Source organism: Eurytemora carolleeae, unplaced genomic scaffold (genome assembly GCF_000591075.1).
Source record: "Eurytemora carolleeae unplaced genomic scaffold, Eaff_2.0 scaffold1209, whole genome shotgun sequence".
Lineage (NCBI taxonomy): Eukaryota > Metazoa > Arthropoda > Copepoda > Calanoida > Temoridae > Eurytemora > Eurytemora carolleeae.
The window spans coordinates 26,649-45,537 of record NW_019398166.1 but is presented as its reverse complement, the minus strand read 5'-3'; the positions used below and the strand labels follow the sequence as shown (position 1 = coordinate 45,537).

The 18,889-nt window shown below is 32.2% G+C and overlaps 1 protein-coding gene and 1 long non-coding RNA gene across 2 annotated transcripts in view; both read left to right on the top strand.

Annotated features, from left to right (window-relative positions):
- Positions 1-18,641, top strand: part of LOC111716923 (CUGBP Elav-like family member 4) — a 59,296-nt gene extending 40,655 nt beyond the window's left edge. The window contains exons 4-14 of the mRNA XM_023492434.1: positions 1,385-1,467; positions 3,373-3,470; positions 4,619-4,698; positions 5,418-5,471; positions 6,549-6,644; positions 11,197-11,247; positions 11,559-11,583; positions 11,992-12,060; positions 12,755-13,078; positions 15,741-16,028; positions 17,113-18,641. Of these exons, the coding sequence (XP_023348202.1) occupies positions 1,385-1,467; positions 3,373-3,470; positions 4,619-4,698; positions 5,418-5,471; positions 6,549-6,644; positions 11,197-11,247; positions 11,559-11,583; positions 11,992-12,060; positions 12,755-13,078; positions 15,741-16,027 (1,167 nt within the window). The 3' untranslated portion in view covers position 16,028; positions 17,113-18,641. The remainder of the gene's footprint in view (positions 1-1,384; positions 1,468-3,372; positions 3,471-4,618; positions 4,699-5,417; positions 5,472-6,548; positions 6,645-11,196; positions 11,248-11,558; positions 11,584-11,991; positions 12,061-12,754; positions 13,079-15,740; positions 16,029-17,112) is intronic.
- Positions 7,145-11,691, top strand: LOC111716924 (uncharacterized). The gene is made up of 3 exons (XR_002768634.1): positions 7,145-7,221; positions 11,197-11,247; positions 11,661-11,691. It is a non-coding gene; the product is annotated as an uncharacterized LOC111716924 (long non-coding RNA).
- Positions 18,642-18,889: the final 248 nt, after the last annotated feature.

Genomic DNA, 18,889 nt, shown 5'->3' with positions numbered 1-18,889 from the left:
CCTCTCCCTTCCCCTCCCCTCCCCCTTCTCTATCCATTTGCTAAATGAATGTAGAGTTTTATTCTAAAAGTTTACTGCTGACTAAGCACAATGATTTTGACCCTGATTACACGTTTTCATTCAATTATCTAAAAAGATATTTTTGGAGATAAATATTTTCAAAAGATATTATTATTATTAAGATTTATTTTCACTTACAAATATAAATTTATATAATATGGTAGAACGTGTGAGGCTTCTATATATTATATAATAAACACGCTTGTTTACGGTTTTATAACACGTTAAATGAGTAAGTACCCCTGTAGCGGTTTAAATTGCAACCCGCGACTGGCGGGTTTTCCGACGCTCTTGCACACCAACATGAGCTGTTTGGAATAACATAATGATAAAATTTCCTGTATGAACGCTAGAATACAATTTATCACTTAGTTTTTCATTTTCTACCCCTTGATCAATTTGTAGAGTAGTCTAAAGGGTCATTTTTCAATTTATTTGTTCTATTTATTCTACAGCGTGAACCTATAATCATGTCGGGGCCTCGAGAAAATGTTAAGCGATGATTTAAATTTTCACAATTTTTATGCGGAAAATTTTGACACTACGTTAGGTTCGATTTAGCTCAGAGAAAAAAAAATCAATAAAATGTTGATGTCCACTTTTTACAGTGTACCAGGTAGATCCAAATATATTTTACAGTGTACCATGTAGATCCAAATATATTGAAGAAACCTAGAAACCTGTTACACTTACAATTGATGGATTGTACACTGCTGCTATGGTCTGTCTAGTTGAATATAAAGAAAAAGAAAACTTTTTTTCTAATACCTACCTCAACTTTATTTCTAAACCTTCATGTAAATGTATCCCCGCCCCTCTCTCACTCTCTCTCCTAACACTGTACCTCCCCCTCCAAGAATATTTTTCTGAAAATATTCAATTTTCTCGAAAATTTACTACTTTTCATAAACTATTTCCCAAAAACATATAGAAAAGATTTTACTCTCAAACCAGAAACTAAATTCCTATTTCGAAACAGTTCTTTTCACATCTATAGGTTTCCTAAGCTTGTGAAAACTTAATTATTTCATTTGGTTTAAAATGTTTGTCGAAGCATGAGACCAAAATGAATTTAAGTTTAAGGATTGGAAAACTTTTTTTTAAAAGTTTAAAATCTGGATATTTTATTCTATATTAGACTAGTTTTATTCCAAGGGTTACAAGGGTTGCGTTACAAAAGAAACTACAAAAATTGATAAAAAAATTGTGCCAAAATTTTACTTATCATATGCACTGACATATATGTAAGCTGGCTGGTCTATACAATTTTGGTTTATTATTTCAAATATTTAGAATAAAAATTTAATTTATGATTTATTTTCAGGTTGGTGGTAGACCCCTGGGAGGAAAGGTAGAACCTGAATCCCAACGTGGAGACGAGAGAAAACTGTTTGTGGGAATGCTCAGGAAAAACCACATTTTTTAAAAAGTTAAATCTTACAATTTTAAGCATAGTTTTTTGTGCGCTTTTAGATGCTCAAATAACCTTTTTCCATATCGTTATAAACCATAACATTTTCCCCTAGCATGCCACATAATAGCTTTTTTGTCTTCTAACCGTCATGAGCCAAAACCGTACGGTCTTCCATGCCACAGCATTTGAGTCTTCCGGCAGCTATTACTTTTTTAGTGCATTGAAATTGTGATTTTCAAAAATCCAGCGACGTCATTTAAGTTTTAAATCTAAATTCAATATTTCCTCTAAAATGGGTTATTTTTTGAAACATTGTTAAATGATGCACCAAAATATATACTCTTAAAGTTCAACTAGGGAGCCCATAACAAGAAAATTCTAAATTAGATTTTTTTGAGGAAATCTGTAACGCTCAGCTATAGGCAGTTAATCTAGTTATAAAGCAAAAATTGTGCAAACAAAAATTGCGCAGTGCAATAAATTATACATTTTTGAAAAGCCCTTACCCAGAGAATTCAAATCTGCAAAAACATTTTCAAAATTTTTAAAACCTAAATGTGTATTCAAGAAAAACTGAAAATTTGAAAGTTCCCTTGAAAGACGTCTGTGCAAAAATGTGTGCAAAATTTCTTTGCAAAAATTGTGCAATCTGGTTTCTTTTGTTATAGGATTTCTAAAGAGCTATAAAATGTTGAAATCCAATGACTGAAAGTAGGTCTAAATATAGATTTAGTTTGGTATAGGTAAAATAAGGCATTCATGCAGTATGTTTGAGGACTCAGGCAGTAGGTAAGAAAGCCCTACTTTTAGCATCAAGTTATGTGCACGAGTTAGTTAGAAAAGTAAAAAAATTTGAGCTTCTTAGCTCTAATACGTTTAGAGTTATCACAAAAAACGATAGGACTTCCTCACAACATCTGTCTCAGTGCCCATTGCCCACAATGCGTAAGAGGCTCATGGCTGCCGGAAGACAATAAAAATAATATGTGGCATGGAAGGGAAAATGTTGTGGCTTACATGACCACCTGCTTTCCCCCGCTCTCTAAAATGTTGAGTATAATGTAAAATACAAACCTAAACAGTCGAAGTTTTTCCAATCATATATTCTTTTATGTTCAACCTTCAACCGCTAAAATCACATTTTTTGAAATATATTTTTCTTCAACGAACAGATTCATATGTCAAAACTAGAATGAAGAGGGAAATGGCCATTTATTTCAACACGTTTTTGAAATATAAATTATATTTTAGTAAATAACTTTAACAAAATTGAGTTACACATAGTGTAAGTACAAAAAAACATTTCAACTGTAAAACCATTTATCTGAAGAAAAAATAAAAGATTGATAAACAGATTCTCGAATTTTTGATTTTCAACCAAATAGAAATGCTAAATTATTTTTGCCGATTCAATTGTTTTTTTTCGAGAAAATTTTTAGTAAAAGTTTGAGTTTGTTACGTGTTTGAAAATTTCAAATTACACTCTATAGTGACAACCTTTTAACACCGTTGAAAGTCATGTTGGTCTAGTGTCAACATTGCATAAATGTCTTGCAAAATACACACGGTTATTCATTGTTAGCTTTAATAATAGGAAAATTTAAACCTTTTTTTAAAAAATAATTTGACTTGATAATTCAAAAATAAATGTGTTTTATCCTGTTTGTCATTCTAAACATGTTTTTTTTGTAGCTTGAAACCTTTTTTTCGTTTTTATCTACGGAAAATAAGATGAATTCTGTCAATTTCTCTTCCTTAATTTATATAGTGAACCATACCAGACTTTGTCAATTTTTCTGATAGAAAATCAAGAATTTATCTGAAAGAAAATTATGATTAAAATTTAAACATCAAAATTCTTTTTTTCGAATTAAAAATAAATGTTCGGATTTTTCTAGTAAGCAGCAAACTGAGGAAGATGTAAGGCAAATATTTATCAACTATGGACACATAGAAGAGTGCACCATATTGCGGGGCCCAGACGGAGTTAGCAAAGGTCAGTGTTGAATTGTGTACACCAGATAGGATAGTGCTTGCGGGGCCCAGACAGAGTTAGCAAGGGTAAGTGTTGAATTGTGTAAACCAGATAGGATAGTGATTGCGGGGCCCAGACGGAGTTAGCAAGGGTAAGTGTTGAATCGTGTAAACCAGATAGGATAGTGATTGAGGGGACCAAATTAACATTTTCTCGTTGGGGTTGAATATTTTTATCAAATTTAGGAATATTGAATTTTTGCATAATTTTAGGCGATCATTTATTGACATCAATTATAGTTTATAGCAATGTTAATACCTTGTAAACCTTCATTTCAGCCACATAACACAACAACTTCAAAAAATATTTTATATCTTAAGGATCACAGGATCTAAGCTCTCCTACTGCAGTAGTTTCAAACATATTTAATGTCCTGATGTTGTGTTAATTACTGTAACGATATGTTATTACTGCAGAAAATATTTGATTTGATTTGATTTGATTTGATTTGATTTGAATTGATTTGATTTGATTTGATTTGATTTGGTTTGCTTTGAATTGATTTGATTTGATTTGAATTGATTTGAATTGATTTGATTTGAACTGTTTTGATTTGATTTGATTTGATTTGAATTGATTTGATTTGATTTGAATTGATTTGAATTGATTTGAATTGATTTGATTTGATTTGATTTGATTTGATTTGAATTGATTTGATTTGATTTGATTTGATTTGATTTGATTTGAATTGATTTTAATTGATTTTAATTGATTTGATTTGATTTGATTTGATTTCAATTAATTTGAATTGATTTGATTTGATTTGAAGAATTGTTTTGATTTGATTTGATTTGATTTGATTTGATTTGATTTGATTTGATTTGATTTGAATTAATTTGATTTGATTTGATTTAATTTGAAATAATTTGAATTGATTTGATTTGAATTAATTTGATTTGAATTGATTTGAATTGATTTTAATTGATTTGGTTTGCTTTGAATTAATTTGATTTGATTTGATTTGAATTGATTTGATTTGATTTGATTTGATTTGATTTGATTTGATTTGAATTAATTTGAATTAATTTGATTTGATTTGATTTGAAGTATTGATTTGATTTGATTTGAATTGATTTGATTTGATTTGATTTGAATTGGATTTTACCTAGGTTGTGCTTTTATAAAGTTGGGAAATCCTGACGCGGCGCACAGTGCCATTGCTCACCTCCATGGTAGCCAGACTATGCCAGTGAGTTGATTTTATTTTTTTTTTACATATTTATTTTTGAATTTTGAATTTAACAATATTCTGTAAATAATTATCTTCCATCATGTATGTTGGTTTTTAAAGTTGATTTTACAGATACAGTTGTCTTCAGAATTAAAGGAATTAGAAAATGTTTTGTTCAAATTATATTTCAAATTAAATTGCTCAATGCACAAGTCCATGTGCTTCTCTTAGCTAATGCTTTTGTTCTATATTGAACAATTTCATTAATATATTTAAGTCGTTTTCATATTGTACTTTTTGAGACAATTTTATCTATTTTGGTTTCTGCAATTAAATAAAAAAAGATTTTATTATTCTCATAATACTCTAATCTTCTAATCCTTATATCTTTCAAACTACAAAGGAATTGAGCCTTTGTCACAAACTCACATTTCCTACACCTTACACCTCTGCAACCTGATGGTGTAAACCTTTGATTTATCAAACTTAGATTAATTGATCTATCAGAATTTATAGTTTGAAATATTTATGGTCTGCAACCATGGGATTAGAAAATAAGAGTTTGTGGCAAAGACTCAATTTCCTTTGCGTAGATTGAATATTCAGAGTGTAAAAAAGATGTACACCATATTTAAGGATTTGAAGATTAGAGTGTACAAGAGATTTCAGTTCCTCTGTACTTTTTTGTTAATAGTTCAAAGTAATAAATTTTAATTTAACAAATTTGTATTGTTCAGGGCGCCTCTTCTAGCTTAGTCGTGAAGTTAGCGGACACTGAGAAAGAACGACAGGTTTTGATCTTTGGAACCTGATGGTTTAAACCTTTTTCATTTTAAGCTTTGATTATTTAATCTAACAAAATTCATAATCTGAAAAATCTATATATTGGTTTTAAGGACTTGAAAATCAGGGTTTGTGGCAATAACTAAAATTCCGTTGCAAGTTCACTCAAATTATAAATTTGAAAAAGTATGTTCACGAAAAGCGATTAAAGGACTAAAATAATACTAAAATAAATGCTAATCCTCTTCTTTTTTAAAAAAAAGCTTCCCCTGTTTCTATTTTTAACTTTATGTTAGGTTTCAAATGGCCTGACTTTAATATAATTGGTATTTCGTGTTAGTTCTGACACATTTTATACATTGACCCTCCTACATAGTTATATCTATAGGAATTCAACATGAAACATTTTACACTTATTAATGAAACCCAAAAGTATTTAGAGATTATAGATAAATGGTACATAAACCCCTTAAAGGGACTGTAAGCGTATTTTCAAGTGACCCACTCCTGTATGCCGAGTCCATTAGCGCCTGATCCAATCAGGGTTCAGTCATGTGTTTGATGTCTATTCTGAACCAATAGAAATATAGTATGGCGGTAACATCTATCTTTCTAGCTATCTCATTATCCAATCAGAGTTTTGAATCCTTTAATCGGCGCTATCAGTAAATGGAAATATTTACTTCTAATGGAACTATATGGTGGACCCTCCATGCAAATATGGCAATGCTAGATTTAATCTGATCAAACACGTAGTAGATCCTCGAAAAGTATCTGTGAGTTTCTTCATTGCTTCTTATAAACAAGAAATGCGCAAGCCACTTTCGCAGAGAAACCGCAATTAAAAATATACAGTTTAATATTGTATTGTAAATCGGGCATGGCAGTTTTTTCATGGCGGATCCCTTGTAATTATGCTTACAGTCCCATTAAATTTCGCCCTCGGGTTTATCCTTACATCCTTCAGGGGTTTATTTTTCGATTGATTCTAATTAATTTTAGAGTAAATAATATTCCTTTGTAAAAGGCTGGCTTTAACATGGACCTGTAAAAATAAGTTTTTTGATTAACAATACAATATTTAGGTTCGTCGAATGCAGCAGATGGCTGGAAGCATGGGACTCATTAATCCACTTGTTCTTAATCCACTCACTCCTCCGGGATACAATCCCTACACACAGGTATACAATCCCTTTACTCCTCCGGGATACAATCCCTATACACAGGTATACAATCCCTTTACTCCTCCGGGATACAATCCCTACACACAGGTATACAATCTCTTCACTAATCCGGGATATAATCCCTACACACAGGTATACAATCTCTTTAATACTCAGAGATACAATCCCTACACACAGGTATACAATCCCTTTACTCCTCCGGGATACAATCCCTACACACAGGTATACAATCTCTTTACTACTCGGGGATACAATCCCTACACACAGGTATACAATCCCTTTACTACTCCATATACAATCCCTACACACAGGTATACAATCCCTTTACTTCTCCAGGATACCATCCCTACACACAGGTATACAATCTTTTTAATACTCCGAGATACAATCCCTACACAAATGTATACAATCTCTTTACTACTCCATATACAATCCCTACACACAGGTATACAATCTCTAATACTCCATATACAATCCCTACACACAGGTATACAATTTGGCTGGAAGCATGGGACTCATTAATCCACTTGTTCTTAATCCACTCACTCCTCCGGGATACAATCCCTACACACAGGTATACAATCCCTTTACTACTCCGGTATACAATGCCTACACAAAGGTACACAATCCCTTTACTCCTCCGGGATACAATCCCTACACACAGGTATACAATCCATTTACTACTCCGGGATACAATCCCTACACACAGGTATACAATCCCATTACTTCTCCTTGATAAAATCCCTACACACAGGTATACAATCCAATTACTACTCCGGGATACAAACCCTACACACAGGTATACAATCTCTTTACTACTCCATATACAATCCCTACACACACGTATACAATCTCGTTACTCCTCCGGGATACAATCCCTACACACAGGTATACAATCCCATTACTTCTCCTTGATAAAATCCCTACACACAGGTATGTAATCTCTTTACTACTCCGGGATATAATCCCTACACACAGGTATACAATCTCTTTAATACTCCGAGATACAATCCCTACACAAATGTATACAATCCCTTTACTCCTCCGGAATACAATCCCTATACACAGGTATACTATCCCTTTACTACTCCATATACAATCCCTACACACACGTATACAATCTCTTTACTCCTCCGGGATACAATCCCTACACACAGGTATGCAATCTCTTTACTACTCCGGGATATAATCCCTGCACACAGGTATACAATCTCTTTAATACTCCGAGATACAATCCCTACACAAATGTATACAATCCCTTTACTCGTCCGGGATACAATCCCTATACACAGGTATACTATCCCTTTAATACTCCATATACAATCCCTACACAAAGTTACGATCTTTTTTCTGATTCATCTCAATCAATTACAAGGATACCATCAATTACCATATGTAATGTTGAAACCTCTAATACCTAAAACTACATTTACCAAAGTACACAATTACAATTTAAATGTAACAAAATAAAAAGTACTCCAAAATAAAAAGTACTCTAAAAATCCTTTTGATTTGTATAAATGTATTTGTTAGAATTTAAAAGACCAACTTGCAAATCTTATTCTTGTATGACGCAAAGTTGGACATTGAAACCATTGCAAAATGACAATTTAATCTTATAAAAAGTTATATAACCCCCCCCCATCCCCCCTACTTTTCTTAAACAATTGAATTGCTAACCCTCCAATCACTTTCTTCTGTACATCCTTTTTATCTTCAATATTTGCTTCCTTGACATTTAGATGAAAATATTGGAAATAGTTCAGGTTCCATTACAAAATATACTTTGACTACAACTAAACTCTTGACAAAAATAAATATCTTTGTTTTATGATATTTTATAAATGGTCGAATCCATACTTCATTTATTCATTTATTAGATTACCAATATCCATTATCTATCTATTCATCTTAAATCTATATTCTAGTCTATCCATCATCTATCCTTTTATTATATTTCTGTATTTTAGTCTATCCATCATCTATCTATTCATCTTATATCTATATTTTAGTCCATCCATCATCTATCTATTCATCTTGAATCTATATTCTAGTCTATCCATCATCTATCCATTCATCATATATCTATATATTCTAGTCTATACATCATCTATCCATTTATCTTGTATCTATATTCTAGTCTGTCCATCATCTATCCATTCATCTTATATCTATATGCTAGTCTATCCATCATCTATCCATTCATCTTATATATATATATATTCTAGTCTATCCATCATCTATCCATTTATCTTATATCTATATTCTAGTCTGTCCATCATCTATCCATTTATCTTATATCTATATTCTAGTCTGTCCATCATCTATCCATTTATCTTATATCTAATATCTATATTCTAGTCTATCCATCATCTATCCATTCATTTTATATCTATAGTCTAGTCTATCCATAATCTATCTATTCATCTTATATCTATATTCTAGTTTATCCATCATCTATCTATTCATTTTATATCTATATATTCTAGTCTATCCATCATCTATCTATTCATTTTATATCTATATTCTAGTCTATCCATCATCCATCTATTCATTTTATATCTATATAATCTAGCCTGTCCATCATCTATCTATTAATTTTATATCTATAGTCTAGTCTATCCATAATCTATCCATTTATCTTATATCTATATTCTAGTTTATCCATCATCTATCCATTCATTTTATATCTATATTCTAGTCTATCCATCATCTATCCATTCATCTTATATCTATATTCTAGTTTATCCATCATCTATCCATTCATCTTATATCTATATATTCTAGTCTATCCATCATCTATCTATTCATTTTATATCTATATTCTAGTCTATCCATCATCTATCTATTCATTTTACATCTATATATTCTAGTCTATCCATCATCTATCTATTCATTTTATATCTATATATTCTAGTCTGTCCATCATCTATCCATTCATCTTATATCTATATTCTAGTCTATCCATCATCTATCTATTCATTTTATATCTATATATTCTAAAGAAGAATTTCCCCCAATAATAATAGAACCAGAGCAGGATAATACTTTTTCTAATATTTGACATTTTGCTTGAGTGGATTTATATCCAGGTTTTCTCTACTGCAGTTCCTTGCAAATTTTCAATGCAGGAACTGCATATAGTTGCATTCGTGCATGATGCAGCGGATGTAGGCACAAAGGGGATTTGGACAATTTTTATCTCAAATCAGATATCGTTATTTAGAAAATTTTTGTTAGTTTCAATTTTCTTTAAAACTCCAGCATAATATTTCTATTCATTGATCTGTTCATTTCTTAATAAATACAAAGTATCTGTAAGCAATGCAAATTAACTATTACGTACGCAGAATTGCATTCATGAAGGAAGTTTTTGTTAGACTTTGTCAACCGAATTTGCGTCATGATCAATTTCCAAACTTCCCGCATTAACCTTGAATAATTTGCGTCAGAATTGGTAAACTTCCATTCTTAAATCTTTAGCGCCATCTTACATATTGGATAGGTCTTGCACACTGGAAATATCTTGAATAGATCTTGGATAAACCTTGGGTAGATCTTGAATAGATCTTGGATAGATCTTGCATATATCTTGGATATAGCTCTTGGATAGATCTTGGATATATCTTAGATAGATCTTGAATAGATCTTGAATAGATCTTGAATAGATCTTGAATAGATCTTGAATAGATCTTGAATTGATCTTGGATAGATATTGGATAGATCTTGGAAAGATCTTAAATAGATCTTGTAAAGATCTTGGATATATCTTGGATAGATCTTGGATGATCTTGGATAGATCTTGGATAGATTTAGGAAAGATCTTGGATAAATCTTGGATGGATCTTGGAAAAATCTTTGATAGATCTTGGATATAGATATTAGATATATCTTGGATAGATCTTGGATAGATCTTGGATAGATCTTGGATAGATCTTGGATAGATCTTGGATGGATCTTGGATAGATCTTTGATGGATCTTGGATATAGGTCTTGGATAGATCTTGGATAGATCTTGGATATAGGTCTTGGATAGATCTTGGATAGATTTGGGAAAGATTTTGGATAGATCTTGGATGGATCTTGGAAAAATCTTTGATAGATCTTGGATATAGATATTAGATAGATCTTGGATAGATCTTGGATAGATCTTGGATAGATCTTGGGTAGATCTTATTGGACATAATTGGGATAAAAACTATTTCTTTTCACTTTCAAGTTTTGTATCAACTATCTTGTGTCCTGTATCCACTATCCTGTATCTTCTGTACTGTATCCTGTACCATTTATTCTGTATCCTGTATCTTCTGTACTGTATCCTGTACCATTTATTCTGTATCCTGTATCATGTATTCTGTATCCTGTATCCTGTATCCTGTATTATGTATCCTGTATTCAGTATCCTGTATCATGTATTCTGTATCCTGTATCCTGTATTCTGTATACTGTATCATGTATCCTGTATCCTGTATCCTGTATCCTGTATCCTGTATTCTGTATTCTGTTTCCTGTATCCTGTATCCTGTATCCTGTATCATGTTTTGTTTAGTTTGCTCCGCTTATAAATCAGCAGACTGCACTTGTTGCTGCTTCCGCCCAGGTATACGTTTATTTAATTTTTTACCGGGTTCATGATAATGAATTTAAGCTCAATCACGGATTAAAGACACGGGGTTGAACTGTTTTTAGACCTTGCTTACCTTCAATAAATTTGGTTATAAGTTAAGATATCAGAAAAACATCACACTTACTCAACCCAATGAAAGCTTCATAAACATATGTACATGTACGTTGTCAGTTTTCATCATTAAAGTTATTACATATTACTGAAATAAATATTGTGACAATGCATTTTAAAAGGCTTGTTATGCATTTCTCATGTTTTCTGTATGTATATGTATTATTTACTAGGGTGCCTACCAGGGTCAGATGACTGGTATATATATTATATTATTTACAAGGGTGCCTTCCTGGGTCAGATGACTGGTATATATATATTGTATTATTTACTAGGGTGCCTACCTGGGTCAGATGACCGGTATATATATATTGTATTATTTACTATGGTGCATACCTGGGTCAGATGACCGGTATATATATTTTATTATTTACTAGGGTGCCTACCTGGGTCAGATGACCAGTATATATAAATATTGTATTATTTACTAGGGTGCCTACCTGGGTCAGATGACCGGTATATATATATTGTATTATTTACTACGGTGCCTACCTGGGTCAGATGACCGGTATATATATATATATTGTATTATTTACTAGGGTGCCTACCTGGGTTTCAATAAAATAAAGTTGCAAATACCTAAATGTATTTTAAACATTTTTTAAGATGTTCTTGCCAATGGTGATACAGGGACTCTACAACAAACATTTTCTACAATCCCTTATCCAGGCATAGGTAAACGCATCAGCTTGTTCAGTCATTTAATATTTTTTATGTCGAAATAAATGCCGATTAAGGCCCCTTTTCTTATATCTAATTCAAGATATTACGTAGCTTTTGAAAACTCCAATTTCAATATTCTTTTTGAAAATATTCCCTCACTTTAAGGGACTGTATGCATGTTTAAGGGACTGTATGCATGTTTTTAAGTGATCCATTTATAGAGGTGCATAGTCAATTCACAACGGCACCTAAGAAACCTTGACTGATTAAAGATACCAGATTCGACGAAACTAATGATTTTTAGCACTTTGTACGTGTATGAAAGCATTTTTTACAATTAGAAAATTCGTTCATTATTCACTTCCCAAGAATAACAGAAAATATATATTTTCTATCAAATTTTTAAGAACTGCTGAATTGGACTTTATAATATTCGAGATTGTCGAGAAATATTTGAATTAAGATGTGTACACAGTGTTTAGCTTCACGGGTGAAGTTTGGACACCTTTTTTAGCAAGGAAAAGACTGATATATTCACCATTGATAATTAGACAAACGTTAAGACAATGGTTTCATGGGTACCACTGTGAATTGAAAATGCTGCTCGATAAATGGAGGCTCAATTGAAATTACCTAAAAAGCCATTTTCAGATTTGTTTTGAAATTAAATTATGGAAATATATAAAATGGTGATTTTTTTCTTCAGCGCATTTCCCCCCAAACCTTCTTGGTCCGTTGGGTTCTGGAAGCTCCTCTCCTCCACTCAGCTGCTCCCCAACCCAGGCTCAGCAGCAGCAGCTCTCATCCAACGGTCTTCATCAGCTAACAATGGCAAACCTCCAGCAGCTTCAGCAGCTCTCACTGTCTCCCCAGATGGCTCTGCACCTTAGTGGAGGACAACTTGGAGGAGGTCTCGGAGGACAACTGGCTGGAATGGGAGGTATTGGTGCAGGTCTCAATCCTATCGGAGGAGTCGGAGGCTTGAACGGTTTAGGAGGGATCAGTGGACTTCCCTTCATGCTCCGTGAAGGTTCGCGCATGATTGTAAATCATCAAGTGCCAACGTAACTCTGTTGTATTCTCTGTTTTGTTGTGTTTCGACATAATTATTTTTTAGGAAATTCGACATTAATTTTTCTTTAGGAAATTCGACATTTTGAGAAAACGTCTATATTTCAGGTTTTGTACAAATGTGCATGTTGCTGTTATCGTGTTATGTGATAATCATAATATTCATTAGACCTACAAGAAAAAATTCATTTTAGGGAAAACTTTTTAATTCCAGAATTAATAAATTTTCACTTTGGCCACTTTTCGCAGGCTTATAAATTCAAAATCTGGTAATATACCCGGTCACTAAACCTAGAAATATTGTCACTAAACCTAGAAATATTGTCACTGTACTTAGAAATATTGTCACTAAACCTAGAAATATTGTCACTGTACCTAGAATATTGTCATTAAACCTAGAAATATTGTCACTGTACCTAGAAATATTGTCACTGTACCTAGAAATACTGTCACTGTACCTAGAAATACTGTCACTGTACCTAGAAATATTGTCATTAAACCTAGAAATATTTTCACTAAACCTAGAAAAATTGTCACTGTACCTAGAAATATTGTCACTAAACTTAGAAACCTTGTCACTAAACCTAGAAATATTGTCACTGTACCTAGAAATATTGTCACTAAACCTAGAAATATTGTCACTAAACCTAGAAATATTGTCACTGTACCTAAATATATTGTCACTTAACTTAGAAATCTTGTCACTAAACCTAGAAATATTGTCACTAAACCTAGAAATATTATCACTGTACCTAGAAATATTGTCACTAAACCTAGAAATATTGTCACTGTACCTAGAAATCTTGTCACTAAACCTAGAAATATTGTCACTGTACCTAGAAATATTATCACTGTACCTAGAAATATTGTCACTAAACCTAGAAATATTGTCACTGTACCTAGAAATCTTGTCACTAAACCTAGAAATATTGTCACTGTACCTAAAAATATTCCCACTAAACATAGAAATATTGTCACTAAACCTAGAAATATTGTCACTGTACCTAGAAATATTGTCACTAAACTTAGAAATCTTGTCACTAAACCTAGAAATATTGTCACTGTACCTAGAAATCTTGTCACTGTACCTAGAAATATTGTCACTAAACCTAGAAATCTTTTCACTAAACCTAGAAATCAGGTCACTATAAGCCTGGTCAGTAAGCCAAGAAATCTGGTCATAAAACCTAAAAATCTGGTCAGTTAGCTTAGAAAGCTGGTCATAAAACCTGGAAATCTGGTCATAAAACCTAAAAGTATGGTCATAAAACCTGGAAATCTGGTCATAAAACCTAAAAATCTGGTCAAAAAACCTAAAAATCTGGTCATAAAACTTAGAAATCTGGTCGTTAAATCTAGGAAGCAATCAATATCAATCAATGCTAAGAATACTAGACTCCTCTCTTCTCCACCTCTTATCTCATCAATGTCAATTTTCTTCTTCTTTCATCCCCGGCATTGAGAAAATTACTAAATGCCAAAATTTCCTTTCTTTTAACAAACAAAAGGATTCGCAAATTATTTTCAGAAAAAAAGTTCTCTCCTCATCTCTATACAGAGGTTAACTGGAAACCAATTCCGCCATAATCAGATTTAGAAATATTGAAACAATTCTGCAGAATTTAATTCAGTTCAATCGCATTTCGATATTCATTTCTCGGAAACCCTGTATTAAAGAGAAAGTTCTCTAAATTTTAATTATGATTCCATTTTTCTGCTAAAATAATTTGACATTAATTAACCGTCCTGGGGCAACTAGAAAAAAATTTCTGTTTTTATAAATATTTAGACCCAAAAAATCTTTTTTTTATCACTTCGTGTCTAATTCCATTTTTCCATTCTTCCATTATAAAAGTATATCCTACTGGGCTTCCAATGCGCTTTAACTTTTGATTATTTTTCTATCTGCGGCATTTTCTCTTTTAAAATTATCAAATAACAACAAAAAATGTCGCGGATTTATCGAGTTTTTCGTGGATTTTAAAAAGTCTAATTTTTTAATTTACATATAACCTCCCTGCAGGGGGTCATGTAAGGTCCCACAAAAAAATTTGTATGCATCATTTCAGCCATTTTATCGATTATCATTGGATGCAGACAAACAGACACCCAGACAAGCAAGTATGTATTATATATCTAAACTGTTAAAGAAATTTAGATTTTTAAAAATAACTGTTGGAGGATATCTTAAACTGTAAAAAATTGTCAAACCCTTTATGTGTGTATTGTGGTTACCTGTTTACACGTGAAACCCAGTTGTAAAAAGTGACATAACCGATTTACTACCGTACCCTTTAAACACCTATCAGAGAGAAAATGAGGAAGATATTATGGTTTTAATATGTTGAAAAATATAAAATTATTACAAATTCCTTAATTGTCTCCGCACAATTAATCCGCAAATAATTTTTATGGAGAACCCACAATTGAGAAAAAAACTATTTTGTGGTACAAAAATAAGAATATATCTTTAATCCTTGATCAGATAATGGATTAAAAGGTACCATTGTGAATCAAACATGCGACTCTACTTGAAATTGTGTAGACTGTCTCTTTAACAAGTTGGATTTCTCGTTCAAATCTCTTTTTCTCCATGTTTAACCCTATATACCTGTGTTTAGGATGTTCAATAAGTGGACCTGAGGGGTGTAACCTATTTATCTACCACCTCCCCCAAGAGTTTGGTGACGCAGAGTTAATGCAAATGTTTCTACCCTTCGGTAACGTCATCAGCTCTAAAGTGTTTATTGACCGAGCTACAAACCAAAGTAAATGTTTTGGTTTCGTCAGCTTTGATAATCCTACAAGCGCTCAGGCGGCCATTGGAGCTATGAACGGATTCCAGATCGGTATGAAGAGACTCAAGGTTCAGCTCAAGAGACCTAAGGATGCCAATCGTCCTTACTAAGGTATTAGTAAGGTAAGGTAAGGTAAGGTAAGGTAAGGTAAGTAAGGTAAGTAAGGTAAGTAAGGTAAGGTAAGGTAAGGTAAGTAAGGTAAAGTAAGGTAAGGTAAGGTAAGTAAGGTAAGTAAGGTAAGGTATTAGTAGCAAATGTTTGATTTCATATCTTGGTAAATACAGGGTTACCCACAAAAGATAAGACTTCAGAGACGACTGTACGGATATAAAACTGGATTTTGCGATAAAAAATTCAATTTTCGCAAATTTGCAAATGTTTTTGCAGATTCTAAAAGTAGAGCACAAGAGCTTTCTAATGATGTATCATTTGTCATATTTGGACATAAAACATGGGATTTAGAGGGGGCCCCCCCCCAGCGTATACTGGTTTTCAAGTACCCCAGCAGGGATAGGGTTAAGAAAAATGATAAAAACAATTCGCAACAAAACTTTGACAATCTTAGATATAAACATACTGAGTCTTTGTTGTATAAGTTCAGTCTAATTGAAATTACCCTTACAGTCAATTCCTCTCTAATAGTAATAAATCTGTAATTATTTAAGCTGCAGATTTTTACCCCTATTCCGACTAACACCTGGTTTACCCAAATAGACGGGGGCTGCAAATCTATAACATTGGATAAATTTTTTAAAAGCCCTTGGGCTCTACTTCAATAATTAAAGAAGAAAAATACAGATTTGCAAAAATCCGAATGTTTATTGCGAAATCTAGTTATTTAGAAAAAAGTGTGCAAAAAACGAAAATTTCGCGAAATATGACAAATTATACATTTAAACCAATGAGTTATCGCAAAAACACGATAGAGGGGGTGAATAGGGTTAAGAAAATCTGGAAAGATCTTGAAAAATCGATATAAATGTTGCATATTGATAATCGTCAAAAACAAAAATTGTAATTTAACTTTTTTTCGAAATTTTCGTTTGCTCCTACTCTACTCCTCCCTCCCTCCCACCTCTCCCCTACCTAAGTTTAAAAGAAAATCTGTATGAATGCCAGTAAGATAATGATATAATGGAAATGGTAATAGAGTGTGATATAGTTTGTTTCTCTAACATTGTTCCTCCATTTCCAGATTGGAGTGGGTGTAGGGGGGTACCCGGAGCTAAAGCTTGGTTGAGGGGGTACCCGGAGCAAGGAGATCTGTCTACTAGAACTGATGATCATTACAAGAGATATAAATCTCAAGGGTCCGCTCTCCAGTCTTACTTTTCCTCATCATGTATAATGATAATCATAATAATCAGTGAAGTTATACAATAATATATCAGTATTTTTACCCTTTAGTCAATATAATCAAATACTTTACATATAACTTATAATATGTTTAGTATCGACTTGGATAATGAAAAATATATCATTGTGATATATATATGTATATATATATCAATATATACAAAATCACCATGAACCTATGTGAAAAAGAATAGTTTTAACAATTGTAGTCAAAATTTACTAGAATTTCTAATTTATTTGTCCACAATGTTTCAAGACTCTGAAACAAGATCTTCGACTTACCTTGTCCCTGTTATTCATTTTTAAACTTAACACATGAAAACAAAAACCACAAATGCGGGAAAATAAAAACCGGTTTTTCAAAAGTTAAAGAGCGCATCTCTGATCTTTAGAAATGAATCTCAAGACTTGATTAGTCTTGAGATTATGAAAAAGAGAGAATCAAGCATTGATCTCGATATCCACCATTCTGAAGTTTTTTGCTCTTGTTATTCATTTTTAACCTTGATATGAATGTTTATTGAAAATCAAAAATTAAGATAAATCAAAAAAGATTTAATGCATGCTAATTGTAGTAACCATGTTATACCAAAAAACAATGTGTCACCCCAAAAATGATATTTCATAATTTTAAAATTGAAAAAAAATGTTTTAGTTATTGAATTGTATACAATCCCTAAAAGCATATCAAAAAATCAAAACTTTTGGTTAAACATTCAATACTTTTTGCATTTAATACTATCGTTAAACAAATCATCATCTATCAGAATATATTCCTTATCAGTATACAACAACTTGCTGTGAAAGCATTTTTAATCGACGCTAGTCAGTTCTTTTATTTTAAATCTTTAAACTTGCTATCTACCTATCTAGTCAGGGTATTTAGAGCTGGGGTAAGAAAGCTTGAAATTGAGAAATGTTGGTATTTTTTAAAAGTTGCGAAAATTGCGCTTTGAAACTTTTAGAACTTTTTTGTTTTAAGCGCGGTATAAAACCGTTACAACCGCAATAATTATAATCCAACCATCTTTTCAAATCAAATTTTTTATCTTTCCTCTTTATCCTTTAATGCAGGGACACCTTTAAAAGTATTGCATAGTTCCGCAACAAAATAAATATTTGCACGATAAAAATATCTTTTAACAATTTATTTCAAAATTAGTAACTTCTTTTTTTACAGTTTGTAATCTAATGATTACATTGTAGTTATAAAAGTATACAGGAACAGCGTTTGTGAAAACAGTACATATTCAATCCATGTACCCTTGTGTGTATGACGTATGTACTTTGTACATGATTCCACTATATATTTATAACGCATGTTTTGTTTCTACGCCTTTGAACTTCAATAAATTTTCTACACATCTGCACTGTTTAATATAATTCATGTAATTCTTTCTTATGTAAACAATTGTTTTCAATTAATACAAGAAGTTTCTCTTTTATCTCTTGATATTATTTCTTGAGTCCGTCCTAGCCTGAAATTGATCAAATGAAAAGTCCGGAGAAATTTTCATTCTTTTCTTCTATCAGTTCAAGCGTGAGTTTCAAAGGGAAACAGAGACATGGAATTCTTTGTGCGATCACTCCAGATGTTGGGGTAGGGGGGGGGGGGA